The sequence below is a fragment of the Lampetra fluviatilis genome, chromosome 1 (assembly GCF_964198595.1).
Source record: "Lampetra fluviatilis chromosome 1, kcLamFluv1.1, whole genome shotgun sequence".
NCBI classification, from domain to species: Eukaryota; Metazoa; Chordata; class Hyperoartia; order Petromyzontiformes; family Petromyzontidae; genus Lampetra; species Lampetra fluviatilis.
Window position 1 is genome coordinate 33,357,134 of NC_136275.1, and position 16,856 is coordinate 33,373,989.

At 42.5% G+C, this 16,856-nt stretch overlaps 1 protein-coding gene across 3 annotated transcripts in view; it reads left to right on the plus strand.

Annotated features, from left to right (window-relative positions):
- The window catches only part of LOC144934853 (myosin-10-like), a 110,767-nt gene that overhangs the window by 71,416 nt on the left and 22,495 nt on the right, over positions 1-16,856 (plus strand). For all 3 annotated transcript variants that reach the window (XM_078861080.1, XM_078861089.1, XM_078861099.1), the window contains 10 exons: positions 5,859-5,951; positions 7,355-7,418; positions 8,678-8,776; positions 9,860-10,003; positions 10,206-10,301; positions 13,746-13,864; positions 14,159-14,311; positions 15,332-15,505; positions 15,675-15,848; positions 16,266-16,380. In XM_078861080.1, the coding sequence (XP_078717206.1) occupies positions 5,859-5,951; positions 7,355-7,418; positions 8,678-8,776; positions 9,860-10,003; positions 10,206-10,301; positions 13,746-13,864; positions 14,159-14,311; positions 15,332-15,505; positions 15,675-15,848; positions 16,266-16,380 (1,231 nt within the window). The remainder of the gene's footprint in view (positions 1-5,858; positions 5,952-7,354; positions 7,419-8,677; positions 8,777-9,859; positions 10,004-10,205; positions 10,302-13,745; positions 13,865-14,158; positions 14,312-15,331; positions 15,506-15,674; positions 15,849-16,265; positions 16,381-16,856) is intronic.

Sequence of the window (16,856 nt, forward strand, 5' to 3'; positions counted from 1 at the left end):
AGTGATGATTTCCTGGCTGTGATACTGCGTGACCATATAAGGGAAGGCACATTTTAAAAAAATGCTTAGAAGAATGATGTTCAAGTCTTTTTGCCTCGAAGTGCTTAACTTTTTAAATTCCAATTTTTAACCTTTTCAAATTCCAACGAGAGCTGAGGTTTTTTTCTACATTTTTTTAGCCAGACCACCCTTGACCAGCCGAGTGCGCTACATGCCAATTTTTTTCTGTGCTGAGGTTATTGAGTCTCTCACTGGATTCTTAACATAGATTAAAAAATTTGACTGTTGACAACTTTTAAAATTGAGTGAATGAAAATGGCAGGGCACCTCAAAGGGCTCTCTTCGTGGCCATGTTCGAGGACTGAGCCCAACACCACGGAGATCCTGGGGTTTCAATCTCAAGTTATATTGTCTAAGTAAAATGTCTAACCGATTGTAAAAAGACGACCATTTCTTAAATGTAGTTGTCACTTAGCTAAATTTGCATTACGGATTATGACATTGGAACACAATCAATTCTTCTAATGAGTAATGCCACAGGATCTTAAATTCTCCATCTAACAGCAAGCATGACACTGATTTTTTTAGTATCATTGATAACAATAATGGGTGGCAGGAAATTGCTGGACAGCTATAGCTGTAACCACATGAATGTTATGCAAACTGGTTTAAGAAATTTGCCCAATGGGCTCTGATAGCTTGCAGTTAAAACGAACTATGTAACTGTTTGGGTCGCGCAGTCACTGTCCTGAGTTTAGCCTCACTGCCCTGTTGGACAACAATGCTTTGTTCGTGATCATTCCATCTCCCTCCCACTGCATTTAAAGCAAAAAAATGTGCTTCTATGGATATCTAGACTTTAGTTTGAAGCACCCTCCCTATTCAATAACAAATTTGAGTTAATATTGAAAGATGATAAACATAACCATATTTGCATTCATTTCATAATTTTATCTTGACCTATTGATATTATATATAGCTTTCAAGTGTTACACGTATATTCATTATATTCCAGGGGTAAATACATTATTTTATTGATAAAATATATTTAATGCATTTACATACGTCTAAAGATAGATTACTTTACAGCCCTCTGTAAATCTACCACTGGATTATCAGTCATGAGGATCGTTTGACCATACTTCACCATGTTGGTCAACGAGGGTTGTTGAATGTGGGGACCTAGAACCAGTTCAGATATCAGATTGTAGCCATGGCCAGGAACCGAACTGAGCTCACTGCATTCATAGTGTGTTGTAAAATCGAAAACCGTCATTGTGTCCCTGCGAACATGAACAACACTCGTTTACATTATTTGCTAAGAGGCTGTGGTAAAAACTCGACATTCCTATGCCAGGATCCAGTTTTTCCAAAAGTGCGACCACTATTGACTTCTGACAACGTGTAACTCGTTTTCTAGACCAAGTAGACCCACATCTGTTTTATGATTGTAAGTCGAATACTTTGATCCAGCGCCACCTGGCTGGGAGTAGGGTATATATATGATTTTTGTGATTTTTTTTCTTCATGACTAAAAATAGAGGAATCAAATTCTAATTGGTAGGCAGCTACTGTTCAATCAATTAAGAAACCATTAATAATATAATTTATCAAAAAAAGCCTTATGCACAATGACGATTTAAACAAATATTTCATGAAATAGTTAAACACGCTTTTTAAAAAAATGCTTGCAGTGGGAGTGTATTCATGCATATATCCAATGCTGTGTGTACACGTGTTTGGTGTATTTGTGCCATGTTTTGTTATTACTTATACCCATTGCTTCATCATGTATGCCTGCCTCCATTAGTAACATTATACAATTGACTGGTCTATCAATGCCTCTATTTATCGTAATTTACTTAAAACGATTGCGATGAAACTTACAGAAAAAAACTGAATTTGAACATTTTGTATAATTCCAGTGAGTTGTAAAATGGATCAGCCAACATTATTGATAACTGCCATCCATTTCATTTTTACAAGGGGTTATCCAGGTGGCTTTGAAATGTATCTTAAGAAAAAATTAAAGGAGACTTCCCCATTTACGATGACAGTGGTACAGCCCAAATCTGATGCTTCACACCTCATGCCTGCGTGTCATGGGTGTGTTTCACTCAGTGGAGCAGTTCACTTATTGTGAGAGTTTTCATGAATAATTATTTAATCGAATGAACACTACCTGGATATAACCCCACTGTGAAGCATATGCCAGCCTTCCCGAAATGAAGAAAACATCTCGTACTTAAGTGCTCATTTAATTCGTTTCCACATTTTGGAAATATAAATGAAACTAAATATCTATTTCTTATATATTAATGAGCTGAACAAAGTTGGTTTATACGGGATGGTTGGCGCTTTACATTCCTTGTTCAGAGAGCGCGAGATACATATTCCATTTACTCATGTTTGCGGTGTCAGCATGGCTTGCCAGTGCAAGGCATTCATATTTGTACAGTAACATTAGTCTCCATTGTCCATGCACTCACCGCCCACCACACCCACAACTCAGACCAGAGGCGGCACAGGGGCCCTGAGGAAGGAAATGGGGTCTTTAGTTTGGACATTTGGTGCTTGGACAAGTCCAAGTCAATTTTATTTTTAAACACGTGGCACATTTATGGCACAAATCTGCCACCCAAAAGTGCTATCACATTAATACTCAAACATAATAATATACAATTCTATCCACTGAGAAAATATACTCTCTAAAGTTGTTTCAAATATACATGGAGCTTCTTAGCATCTTTAAATTTAAGTTCCAGGAAATTGGGATTCAAGCCAAGGCATGGGAATACAAGTGGCAAAGGGAGGGTGGAATTGTGGGTTCCTTCCAGCCAAACAGAGATGAGGAATTTTAGATCTTGGATGGTATCTAAGCAAATTAGAAAAGCATCTTCCCTCGAGGTGTCTCGGTGTCTCATGGGATTCACAATGGCTGTGTTGACTCACTGAGCCAGCGCACTTCTGCAAGCCTGGGTTCGAATCCAGGCAGGCAAGTGTAATTAATTAAGATTAAGTCGTGGAGTCCATCAAGTTGCATGGTATCAGCCTGGTCACCTACAACTGCACAAATAATTTACTGTCTTTTAATGTTTTTTTTACTTAATTTGGCCTTGTACAGCGTTAAGTGCTAACATTTATAATTGTTGGATGACTGGCATGTGGTGAACCACTGCCGGGTGAGAGAGGCATCATTGTGACTCCCTTCAAAAATAGTTCTGTTGTTTTTTTTAGTCCTCATTCTCTGACATGTGAGGCTTGTCTGAATGGCCAGGGTTTTTTTAAAGCCATTTATTCAGCTCTTGCCATGACTTATGTTACAATTATGGAATAGAGGGACTAGGGTATAATTTGTATCAAAAGAGTGTCTAAAATGTCCATCTGGAATAGACAATTTGGTTTTTCACACATAGTTATGCTTACACTTAAAGTAAATACACAATATACAATTTTCCCTGCTTGTTGGCTTCAGTTAAGAAAGATGTTTATAAAAAAAAACTAAGCACTGGATTGGCCACTATTTAACATTTTTCCCATTAGCCAAGGCATCCTGGAACTCATGACAAATTATTTTAATGCTACTTCCTAAACCACAGATGCTGATCTCTTGGTAATATCTCCAAAAACCTAACTTAATATTCTCTAAAGCTGTAGGCAAAAAATGTGAGGGGCATTGGCTCAGGCATGGCATTGGTGAGGTGCCATGTACATGCATGTGCATGTGTAGTTGTGGGTCTGCGTACATTGCTGCTCTTGTTAATGTGCATGTTTTATGTATAGAAACGTGCATGTGATGTTTCTATAGAGCAGCAATTATATTTTAAGTTATGATTCTTGGCATCCAGCTATTAATTTACAAACCAATCTACACAATGTACACCTGTACTCTGGAATTGAACCAAGACTATTTACTACAGTTACTACAGACATTCGAATTTTTATTTCCATTTCATCTTGATCGTAATGTACAACCTCCAAGCTACAGTTAAGAAAAGAATGAACATCTCCTGGCTATAAGAAATCTCAGGGCAGCACTAATTTTGTTGACAGCCAAGAGCCAGTACTGGAGATTTCACATTCCCATAGGCAAGCATTTTATTCAAAGTGGTACTGAGTTTAAAATACTTGAAGGTGTGATGGGTTGCGACAACCCCCATTTGGATTATTATATCCTGATAGTGTATTGTACTCATTGACAGATTGGGAGCCAGTGTAACCTCCTTGTCAAAGAAATCAAGTGATCAGATTGTACATTACCACACGATGTCTGATTTGTACAAGGGGGGGGGAGAGAATTGTAAACAAGATTAAATTCCAGTATCTGAGAATCTCAATTGAATGCTCAGATCTCCAGGCTTTTAAGCCAGTCCTCAAGACACCACCATATTGCATCTTTCTGAGTTACCAATATTGCCTTCATTCAAATACAAATTAAGTCATTAAGATACTGCATGTGTCAATGTCTTACGTGAAATAGGGAATGCCGATTAATTTAAATCGACACTTTGTCACAGACTCACACTTAAATCTACACATGCATATCCCAATACAGGATCCTCATGAAAAAGTCCAAACTGAATAAGGATTTCGTGGATGAATAATTCACATTATTGTTTGACAGCTCACCGATATCTTTTGAGTTGTACCATGTTGTTTGGCACAATATCAGAGAATTAGCTCCGTTTTTGGGGCTTGATTCATAAGTTTTTTTTGGGTCCGATAACGTTAAGTAAAATGTGTATCCTAAACCCTCCACCTAACATAGCCAATTAATCTGAACCAAGTTTTGGGAGCTTATTCAGGAACTGAAGTACATGAACCGGAACGTCGAACATCATGCCAAGCAACACAGTACAACCTGAACACACATCGGAGAGCTATACAATACAACTGCGTAAACCTCCGCTAAATAGTTTTTGTAAAAATGTCATGACATTTTTTTAATCCATGCGCTCTGCATCACGTGTAACGTACTTTTCAAGCATCAGGACCATGTAGTATCCATTGACCCATATATTTGGAAGGATGCAAATTTGGTAAACTCGATAGGGTGTATCGTGGTGTTTCAAGGAACATCGCTTGGGAAAACCGTGGCTTCAAGTTTGCTTTATTGAGGTGTGTTCATTAAGCCCTGGAGGTTAAGAATTGTTGCGGCAATGTACAAAGCCTGCAACTGGAGGCTTGCAAGGTGGTGTGGGCTTCTCCCATGATGGTTTGTGGGGCCAGACGATATATTCCACTTGCCAGTGCCACCTGCAGTGGCAATACTTTAGTGGCATCAATTTCCTTGCACGGTCAATGAAAGAGAATGATGCGATAATCTTTTTTTAAATGAGTGGGTTATCACATAATTCACTTGCGTTGGACATGAATAAATTGGTGCCACTAACGTTGTGCCACCTCATGTGGTACCAATTGCTGCTCTGGCGTGTAGGTTGTGTGAAGTTTTGTTGCCACCATCAGGTTGTGATATTGGAATGATGTGTAATACATTTCTGCTGTCGGGATTGCTCTGCAGAAGTGGTGGTGATGGTTGTTTTTGTTATTGTGGCTTAACGCTCATTGTTGATGATCATATTCTCAACCCACAATCATGAACAATCACTTTCGCACATGCATACATACTCTTATATATACTTACACGTTATACCGACTTTACCTTATTCGCACACATGCGCGCACACACGTGAACATTTACGCACGTGCACAATGACCCACTCGTAAACATTCCCACTTGCCAAAACACACTCGTACATACCCCTCATACTTGAATACACGCAACACACATACGTATACACACTCATACATATATACATACACACACATTCAAACACCCATACTCAAAACATATGCAGGGTGAACTGGAGAAGCAGCTACTCCAAGCGAACCCCATCCTGGAAGCTTTTGGCAACGCAAAGACTGTCAAGAACGACAACTCCTCGCGATTCGTAAGCAGAGCTGCGGCTCCTCCTTCTACACGCAGAGAGATTAAGTGGAGGCCTGGCCTCCAGTGGGTGGCTGCTGGCTGGTTTGGTTCGATCTCCCGGTGCTGCAATTCAAACAATGGAAATATTTCTAAACTCCCCGTGCCTCTGTCCACCTTGTAGTATAAATGGGTAGGTACACCACAGTTAGTTAATTGGCAGTTTGCATTTGCTGGGGTACGTCAACCTCTTTCAAGGCAGTGTAGAAGAGTAGGCCAAAATATTCTCTCAAGGGGCTTTTTCTCAAGTGGAGGCCCTTCTGCGAACAGTAGCACGAGTAAGAATTCGCAGGGCTGTGTACCACCTTTGCTTTTCCTACAGTGGGGGTGTGTACTACATGTGTTATAAGCTTAAAGTAACATTGACTTAGGAGGTTGGTGATTGATTTTTCCAGCTCTGCACCAGTATCTCTTGAGTACTGGGTCGGAGCCCAGATTTTGGGTGTTGGCATGAAAAATCACTGTCTGAGATGCAGGGGTTGAGCCCTGGCACGTGGTATATTTAGGATATTCCCCTTGTGTCAGCTTGGGTTCAATCCTTGTGAACTACTCAAGAAAGAGCCAGTCCCAACAGCCAGGTTGGATGACTGCACCAGCAGGTTTATTAAAGTTCCTGGGTCTATGGCTCAATGGCCATTTCTGCCCTCTGACCCAGTATTTCCAAGAACTTGGTTCTTAGCTCCATTTTATAGAATTGGGGTTAAACCAATTTCTCAGTCATAGCGAGTTTAAAGCTGTTTATTTAATCACAAAATATTACATACGCGATAAAGTGTATCTGATTAATTAACTTAGGGGCAGTCCATAAATGACGTCACGAACCTAGGGGGGGGGGGGGGTCAGATATTTGTGACGATGTGTGACGGAGGGGTTTCAGAAATGTGACGTCACATCAAAATGCACAACTTTAAATAAATATAGACAACACGTTCTACTTAATTAAATAGACTTTTTAATAAATTAATACATGTTTTCTCCTACAACATCAGAGTGCAGCGCCACATTAAATACGCACTACAATGACAATAGTTTAAAGCAATTTGAAGCATGTTTTATCTTTGGGGCGGGGGTGGGCAGAGCTTTGTGACGTCATATTTGAGGGGGGGGGGTCTGACTTTTTGTGACGCCGTGTGACGAGGGGAGGGGGTCAAAAATAGTCGAAAATTGCGTGACGTCATTTATGGACGGCCCCTTATCTACATTACTTGAAATAAGACCTAGAAATAGTGGTGAGGGAGGTCATTTGCATAAAAGTTTGAAGTAGTTATATATTATCTCTTTTGAAGGTCATATATTTTTGGCTCTCTGCCTTGACACTTATAAACTGCCCTCTGATGTGTGTGTTGTTTTAAATTACTATTTTCACAGGGGAAGTTCATCCGCATCAACTTTGACGTCGCTGGGTACATCGTCGGCGCAAACATTGAGACCTGTATCCTTTCGACTGCTCGCACTTGTATACCAAATTGAGGATCCCGCTTTATTCGGCATTAGACTCACAGGGCTGGCACTGCATGTCTGTGACAAACCTGGCCCGCTGGTAGTGCGTTTCCTGTTGATGAGGTTTGTGGTACGAGGCCAGTGGGTCGCCCTGGTGTAAACTGTGGTGAATACTGTGACTTTTACACTGAGACCTCCTTTACCAGTGGCAAAATATAGCAATAGATTTTTACCCTTTCATCTGGTACAAAAACTGACACCTTTATACAAGACATCATGTTTGCAATAACCACATCACAAGCAGTCAAAATGCAAACAAAAGAAACAACTCTGATAATGATATGCACTGTCCTTGAAGTTGATTGGACCAATCATTATCAGAGTTGTTTCTTTTTGTTTGCATTTTGACTGCTTGTGTTGTGGTTATTGCAAACATGATGCCTTGTATAAAGGTGTCAGTTTTTGTACCAGTTGAAAGGGTAAAAACTATCACTATACTGTGACTTTTAATCAAAAACATCATGTACTCCACAGTGGGTGTTAACGATCCCATGATATTATTCGAAAAAAAGAGTAGGTCACGAGTGCTGGCGTCACAATGCGAATTTTTAAATTACCGGCAAATTACCGTGTTGGGTAAAGCCACGAAGCAATGTTGCCCCCGCTGACGATAATTATCTGTGAATCGTGGCGTGCGTGCTAGTCTTGCACAATAAAAATGGCACAAATAACATGTGCTGATAATCTTATTTGATTGTAACTTGGTGCTGGGATTGATGAATCGCACAGATGGAGCCACAACGATTGAGATGCCCACCTGAAGGGCTTGAGGTGTTTTGTTACCTGTAGTTGAGTAGTGGAGTTTGTGTTCTCCTCATTAGGTTTGCGATCTCCAAGCTCTTGCATTTCCTCTTGGCCAAATATGTCAAGCAGGATGATTCGAAAAAGTATTTGAAGCTCGGCAAGTGATGCTTTAAAGGCTTGGCAGCCCTGCGTCAGTGATGAAAGTTACACATTCTTATGACAGGGGCCTGTATTTCTCTTGGGATAACCACTGTTGACACTGGAGCGATGATGAGTCAAGAAAACCCCCAAATGGGATTTGAAATCAACACCTTTAGATTGTTTAGTCGAGTACTGTAGCTATTGCACCAGCGGGCCAAATGCATGGTGAAAGCTGCTGTGTAAATGAACGATGATGGTGACGGTGATGGTAGTCATTCCATTGCCTTGACGACCCCGCGCGCTCAGACCTCCTGGAGAAGTCTCGCGCCATCCGGCAGGCGAAGGATGAGCGAACGTTCCACATCTTCTATCAGCTCCTGTCGGGCGCAGGAGAACACTTGAAAAGTGCGTTTTATTGTACCCACACACATGCATGCATGCTCCCTCATTGGCACATGCATACGCGTGCATCAGAACCCGTAACAAACCTTTGGTTAGGATTATGTACCCTAAAATAGCAGGAGTGTTGCAATGTGTAAACTAAACAGTACAGAAAACATTTGAAAAGTGTAAAACGCGATGAAGAATACATATTGAATAGAATTAGCCAGCAATAATTAAACTGGCAATAAAATGTAGAGTTGATCATCCCAGATTGTCACCAATGACTGCACAATAAATTATTGCATTAAATATAAAAATCATAAAAACCTTAACCTTATTAGTATTTAAAATTGCATTTTATGGGTATATGCATCGGTTTTCTAAAAGCACCTGCATTCATCATTGCCAAATATTGAATCTCATAGTATACCATAACCTGATTAAATTACTTTTTGGTTCTTTCGGTAAAGTCGCGTAGAAAGAACTTAAATAATAATAATAATAGAATACGACTTTTCGATTGCAACACAAGCATGTGTAAGTCTCTCTCTGCTTGTGTGTCTGTCTGTGTTTTGTGTCTCTCTCAAATTTTGCAATCTTTGAAAGAACGTAATCAACCAGGTTGGGTGTTGACTGTTGTGTTGGCTGACTGTGTTGTATTGCATTATATTTCTAAGTTTGCTATGTTTGTTTTCTCATTCATTTGTACCGGATGATGGTTGCTTGTGTTGCAATCGAAATGTGGTATTATTTTATTTATTTCTACGTTACTTTACCGAAATAACCAAAGAGTAATTCCTGCAGGTCACGAAAGCTTCAAATCTAGTCTGATTGAATTATAATGGATAGTAAATGTAGGGTAGAGGCAATTTAATTTAATGTTTCAGGGAAATCATAAATAGAGAAAAAAAATTGTCAAATGTAGTATTGACTTCAGTAACGTGACGTAGAAATGGCTTTCCCTGGGGATTAACAACCGAGTTGCCTATGGGTTTTGAAACTTGTCTGCTCAAATGGCGATGCAGACCTTTGAACTCTTGATTGTTGCCATAGCGACGATAGTAATGGCATCTTTCTTGCGTCTCTCCCCGTCTGGCCCCACAGCTGACCTGCTCCTCGAGGGCTACAACAACTACCGCTTCCTGTCCAACGGAAACGTCGTCATCCCAGGGCAACAGGACAAGGACAACTTCCAGGAGACGACCTCCTCTATGAACATCATGGGCTTCACGCACGAGGAGCAGATTTGTACGACGCTCATGCACGCACTCGCACGCACCTGCACATAAACTGCACCTGTGAAGAGACCCCAAAAGTGTTCGTGGTGTTTTCTTGCCAGGATTTCTCCCCAACCCCCTGACCCCCCCATGTGATCTGAGACTGTGCTGACCGAGAGAGATGGGAAGGACGTTTCTTGGCCTCGTGACTTGCGTGCGTCGTGTCCCCACAGCCTTGCTGCGCGTGGTCTCTTCCGTGCTCCATTACGGAAACATTGTTTTCAAGAAGGAGAGGAACACTGACCAGGCTTCGATGCCAGACAACACTGGTAAGCATATACACGTACACAGAGACAAAGGCCTTACCTATAGCCATTACCAGAATTAGGGGAAAGTGCTGTAAGTGAGAACCTGTGGCTCGCATGGTGTTTGATGGGGTGGTGTGGCTAAACACTATGATTGACAGTGTTCGTCTTCCCAGTGCTGATGGTTACAAACTCCTTAAGGTACACTTTTAAGGCCGAGATGATGTTGGGGAGGCCTATGACCTGCTTGGATATAATTGCATACTTGTCAACACCTTATCAGTGCTTCCCTTATTACAGACCAATTCAGACCTTATTGGTCACCCCGTGCCCTTATAAATCTCAACGTTCATCCTACAAAGTACCATCACAAGGGAGAAACACAAATACACAGAAAAACTATTTGCCCGTATGGAAACGGCTGTACACTGTATGGACCTGAAGTCAATTTCCCTGTACAAGAATATGGGTAACAGTATGCGTTGACAGGTATGCAATTGCTACTTATGAATTGGATGGTTGCTGGGTTCGTAGCACAGTCCACTAACCACTGTCACCCGCTGATAATCCGCACATTGCCGAGGTACAGGAACTATTCCACGCTCTCGACATCCAGCATATTATTTTTGGAGAGAGAGTTGAAGGGATTGAGTGTTGATCGGCAGGTGTTTTATATCCGCCATGAAAGTAAGGCCCATCTCTTTGTGGCAAGCTCAGGAGGCAAGCTCCCAGGTTCATCAGCATGTTCTCCGAACTACTTTTCAGCGTGAGCAGAAAATCCATGTTCATCAGTATACCATGTAGTTCGAGAAGCCTTCCTTGGCTATACCATGCTACAGATACAATGGTAGGCTGCTACAATGAGAATCTGATCAGTGGGCCAGTGACTTCTAGGGATGGCTCCCTACTGATCAACCATGTTATGCGTACTGTTCCACATATACTTGTACACACACATGCACATATACTGTATGTGTACATGCTTGCGCACACATTCCGATGGTGGAGCTATGATATTGACCTCCAGATAACACGAATGTCCGTTGGTTGTCGCATTGGCAGGTTTGACTTGGCTTTAGTGAAAGGTATTGTATTATTTTCCTGTGATGTGTACCACGTTCTAAATCTATGTTTCCATGACCAGTTCTCAGTAGCATGTGGTTGCGCTGTCACCGAACTGAGACAAAACCAGGCTGGATGGCGTTCCCACATTGTGCCGTCTTAGTTCCTGCCTTTCGGTAGCCCCTGCTTAATATGTAGGTACTACTCCCAATCCACACCCCCTTGTGGCCTAGTGATCAACCCAGGAAAATGAGATCTTCGCTGGGCAGAAATCGATGCGAAGTCAGGAGTGTGTTGGTAATAGGAAGTATCTAAAAGTGATTTCATAAGACTGTTTTAAATAAGGTTTTGTGTAGTTGTATCTTAAATGCGATTTAAAACGGCAACCAAAACAAGAAATGGTTCTTAAAGATCTGCGCCTTGGATGTGTGTCCTGGGATGAAGTACAGTAATTTGAGAGTGATGTTTCAACCTGGATTATGAAGCATGTAAATGCAACCACATTTAAGAAGCTTTACAAATGGAGACAATTTTCCCATGTTGAGAGTTTGAAGATGGATTATTAATGAGAGCAGTGAATAAGAGGCAGACTAGAAACGACATAATAGAAGAGCATATGAAGACACCTCATGAAGTGAGACAGCAGATGAAAGTATTCAGCCTGAACTTGAACAGTGGCAGTGTATGGGGCAGTGCAGACGGCAAGAGGAAGGGAATTTCAAATAGCAATAACAAGCAGCAGTGGATATGTTTACATGTATAGTATGATTTAGTTAAAATAGGGCAGTGTTCATTAATGCGATGTTGAGGGATGTTATTTTGAGTCCCCACTTGAAATGTATTTGTTTAGTTAATTTTTAACTTGACTAGTATTACTTAGAAACGAACTTGGTGTCGTGATGGAGTGAGGTGGTGGCAATCCCGACTGTTGATGCCTAGAGCTTTACGCTATTAAAGATGAGCGCTTGACAGATCCAAGGACAATCGTTAGATGTCAACATTCACTTCTTTAACTGCTGTGGGAACATAGGGCCCAGGTTCAACTCCAGTCTGGCCACAGATCCTTCTCACTTGAAACTGGTCATGGAAATTAGGCACAATTCACTGGCATGGCTCTCTTGAGCACAGATTAACGCAGATTTTACGATGCCGAAACGCTCTAGGGCTCGGCTCACGCAGCTCGCACAGCTCACACCATGTGACGGAGCGTTCACTTCGCCGATAGGATGTTCACGATCGTATATATAAGTTAAGGATATTCACGCTACTCACATCGACATAATTCCGGATCGTTAAGGTAATGTCAGATCGTTTAGATAAATATATTTGCTTACATGAATTCAATTTTGACTAGTTAAGGATAGGATATTCACATTTTTAAGTCTAACATCATTTGTATTATAACATTTGGCAAGATAATTCACTTCTAAAAATGCTCACTCGTATGCACCTGTTAGGTTTTGAACATTCACCCGTAATGTGTGACTCACGCCATTGATAAATATATGCAAAAGCTGACTTGCATATATTGGACATGCACTTCTAAAACCCACCTTAAAATGTGTAAGCCTACTGAATTGTGAAGTCGTTGCCGTTATGAGTCCTAATGGTGGTGCCGGAGTCACTGAGCCAGCCACCGCTGAGTTCAACTCTCAAGCAGCCAGCCTTGATTAAATTGGGTTCTGTAATTTAGTTAACTTAATGCTCATGGCCCAAGATACTCTTGAGAATGTAACATTAAAATACTATGCCTCCTTTATATTGAGGTCCTAAATGGAATGATGATCAAATGGCTAAACTTCCCTTGACGTTGTATTTGATTAAGAGATCCATTCGGAAGACAACAGATTTAATCTCTGTCATAGTCATCCTCTGGGAGTGTTCCCTGGTAAAGGATGTGCTAGCCAGGGGGGGGGGGAGTCCAGATGGCACCATCTCATTGGTTAGCTATAAAGTCATAATACAACGTTTACCTGATTTAAAGAGCATAGGACAGTGCTCGTATTCCTTAGCAGCTATAAGATACCAGTGCGCATATCCATATGGCTATGGTGGGTCAATTTCCAAGTGACAACCACTGCTAATTTCGTGCAAAGTGGGTTTCCATGTGATCACACTCTGTAGCGATGATGTGCTGGGTCGACCCCGACCGAGATATGAGTAAAGAATTTTTCTGACTGAGAGTCAAGCACACTATAATCACAGCAGCACCTTAGGAAAAGTTGGTAATATAAATAACCACAAAAAAATATTTAAAACATGAGGTTTGTTGAATTTAAAATAAAAACGAGCCATGAGTTGATGTGCATGTTTCTCTCTGGCTGGATCTCCCCCACTTTCCGTCTGCTCTTGCCCTCTCAATCTCCTTTTCTCCTCACTGCCCTCCCTCATCACCACCACCACCAGCTGCCCAGAAGCTGTGTCACCTGCTGGGAATCGCCGTGACGGATTTCACGCGTGCAATCCTCACTCCACGCATCAAGGTCGGCCGCGACTACGTGCAGAAGGCCCAGACCAAGGAACTGGTAAGGGAACGTCCCATAATGCACTCTGAGATGCTCCCATAATACATTGCTTTCCCTCGCATCTATTAATTTCACTGTATAAAATACAATGTTTGTTTATTTGTCCGCTCTCCCCTTTTGTCTTCTTCTGTCTCCATCTGATTCTGTCTCTTTCCCTTCTCCCCATTACTTTCTTCTCTGACCCCTGTCTTTATATAATTCTCCCCCCACTCACCGTCTCATTCCACCCCAATCTTCCACTCCTCTCTCATTCTCTGCCCATCTCTGCACCTCTCCCTCGTCCGTGTCGCCCAGGCTGACTTTGCTATCGAGGCGTTGGCCAAGGCCACGTACGAGCGTCTCTTTCGCTGGCTCGTGCAGCGCCTCAACAAGGCTCTGGACCGCACCAAGCGTCAGGGCGCCTCCTTCATCGGCATCCTCGACATTGCCGGCTTCGAGATCTTCGAGGTAGCCCCCACCGCCACCTGTCGTGGGGCTAGCACGGAACAAGCGGTGTCTGAATTTCGATTTAAAGCTTTCGTGACTGCAGGGATTCATCTTCTTGGTTCTTTCGATAAAGTCACGTAGAATGGAAACAATAAAAATAATAAAATAAAACATAATAAAATAATTCTCACGACGTTTCGGCCACAACGCAAGCAGCCGTCATCAGGTGAAGACCAGGTCTGTCGGGGAGACAGCGAAACGTCGTGAGAATAATTTTATTATGTTTTATTTTATTATTTTTATTGTTTCCATTCTACGTGACTTTACCGAAAGAACCAAGAAAAAGCGGTGTCTGTATGCGGCTCGCTGTGTGCTTGTTGGGCTGCCAGTGTTTGCCTTGGGTTATTCAAAAAATATAATGGGTTAACACTGTGTGTGGAGCTGGCAATGTTTGCACGAAGCTATCAGTATTTGTGTAATCTAATGGATTCCTTTATTGGGTTAGCATTGACAATATAGCAGTGTCTAATGGACTGGCAGTGTCTGTTTTGAGCCCGCGATGTACCTGGTGGTCGTGCATGCTAAGCTGGTATAAAAGCTGAAAAGTTCTCAGACTTGTGGAGAGTGGTGCACGCTTGGAATTCCACTTGGAGATAGAACGAAGTACACATGGAATAGAGAACATATGCAGATTAAAGACATCAAAGTGACTGATAAGGGAAAATAAGTACATTTAGGCAGGATACTGATACCAGAGAGAGAGCGATGTATCAGTAGCAGCTCAAGGAGGGAACATGCCGAACAGTATAACCATCGTGGAGCGATAACGATAATATCGGATCGTGTGCAGGAGTGAGGCGGATTGTTTCGTCGTGCGATTTTGAGGGATGGCGACCAAGTTGGACAAGGCCTTTCATGCAGCAGTTGATAGACTATGGCCGCTGCTGATGATGATCGTCGCTCATTTAATAGTTGCAGTGGTTTTCATGCCAGTCTGAATAACGTGTTTATTTTTGTTCTTTCAACATTCCCATATCGCAGCTGAACTCCTTTGAGCAGCTGTGCATCAATTACACCAACGAGAAGCTGCAGCAGCTGTTCAACCACACCATGTTCATCCTGGAGCAGGAGGAGTACCAGCGTGAGGGCATTGAGTGGAACTTCATCGACTTTGGGCTCGACCTGCAGCCATGCATCGAGCTCATCGAGAAGCCGGTATGTGCACATATGCAAGATGAAGATCCCCGTGTATGAAATTACATTCCCGGGGGGGGAGGGTGGGGGCGGAGAGAGTAGGTTCCCCACCCCTGCTGTAAAGTGTCCACGTACGCCGTATTGACGATGCGTGACGACGGCGCCTGCTGTTGCGTGCGCTTCAACCCAGGCCGGGCCGCCGGGCATCCTGGCACTGCTGGACGAGGAGTGCTGGTTCCCCAAGGCCACGGACAAGTCGTTCTGTGAGAAGCTGGTACAGGAGCAGGGCACGCACCCCAAGTTCCAGAAGCCGAAGCAGCTCAAGGACAAGGCAGACTTCTCTGTCATCCACTACGCCGGCAAGGTGACGTGACGCTTTTGAGGCCAAGTGGCAAAATGAGTGAAAGAGAAGCTGGTGTGAGATAGTATTTCTATCCCTGGAGAATTCACATCTCGGATGCAGATGACAATTATATTAAAACCTCCACCATTCCACTTTCAATGTCAGTACTTAGTATTGTTACAGGAGGGTATTATGTAGAGGGCTACATTGTGAGCACAGGGCAGTGCAGCAAAATGCATTTTTGCTCTTAACGTCTATGCTACCTGCCTTCACAAACCCGAACTGAACAGCGTGGTTATATCGCCGCCATGATCCGTACAGCATGGACGAGGCTTTCATCCAGCAGTGGATTGACGAAAAGGGCTACACGTGACATCGCCGCGAGTAAAACACCGGGTCTGACGAGTCTGTGGGCCGGTGCCACGTGTCCCCTGGCAGGTGGATTACAAGGCCGACGAGTGGCTGATGAAAAACATGGACCCCCTCAACGACAACGTGGCCACGCTTCTGCATCAGTCGTCCGACAAGTTCGTGGCGGAGCTCTGGAAAGATGGTGAGAGAGCGGAGAGGGGGCAATGATTTTGGAGGATGGTGATGATGGCATAGAGAAGCAAGTGGTAGAGGGAGATGGAGAAATGGACTGATACGAAGGGAGAGCGGGACAGAGTCGGATGAGGGGCGGGGAAGGGTGAGAGAAAGAGGAGTGAATTGGCCAATGAGGAATATGGCCACGTTGCATTATAGGCCTTTGAGTCTGTTAATCGAGTGGGATTTAATCATTACTTTATATTGCTGCTTAATAATATGATGGAACAATCTCCACATAAGCATCAGAAGAGCTGATAGAAGATACATATAAACTGTTATTTAAAAGCCCATCTCTTCAGTCCATCTGTAATGCAGCACAAATACATGAGGCAAGTGAGGTATCTGGTGTTATTACTTGTCTTTTGTAATTGGCCTTACTTGTCATGTATGCTTGTATTAGTTTTAAATTATATTCCCTGGACTCTTTTAGATCTCCTTTTT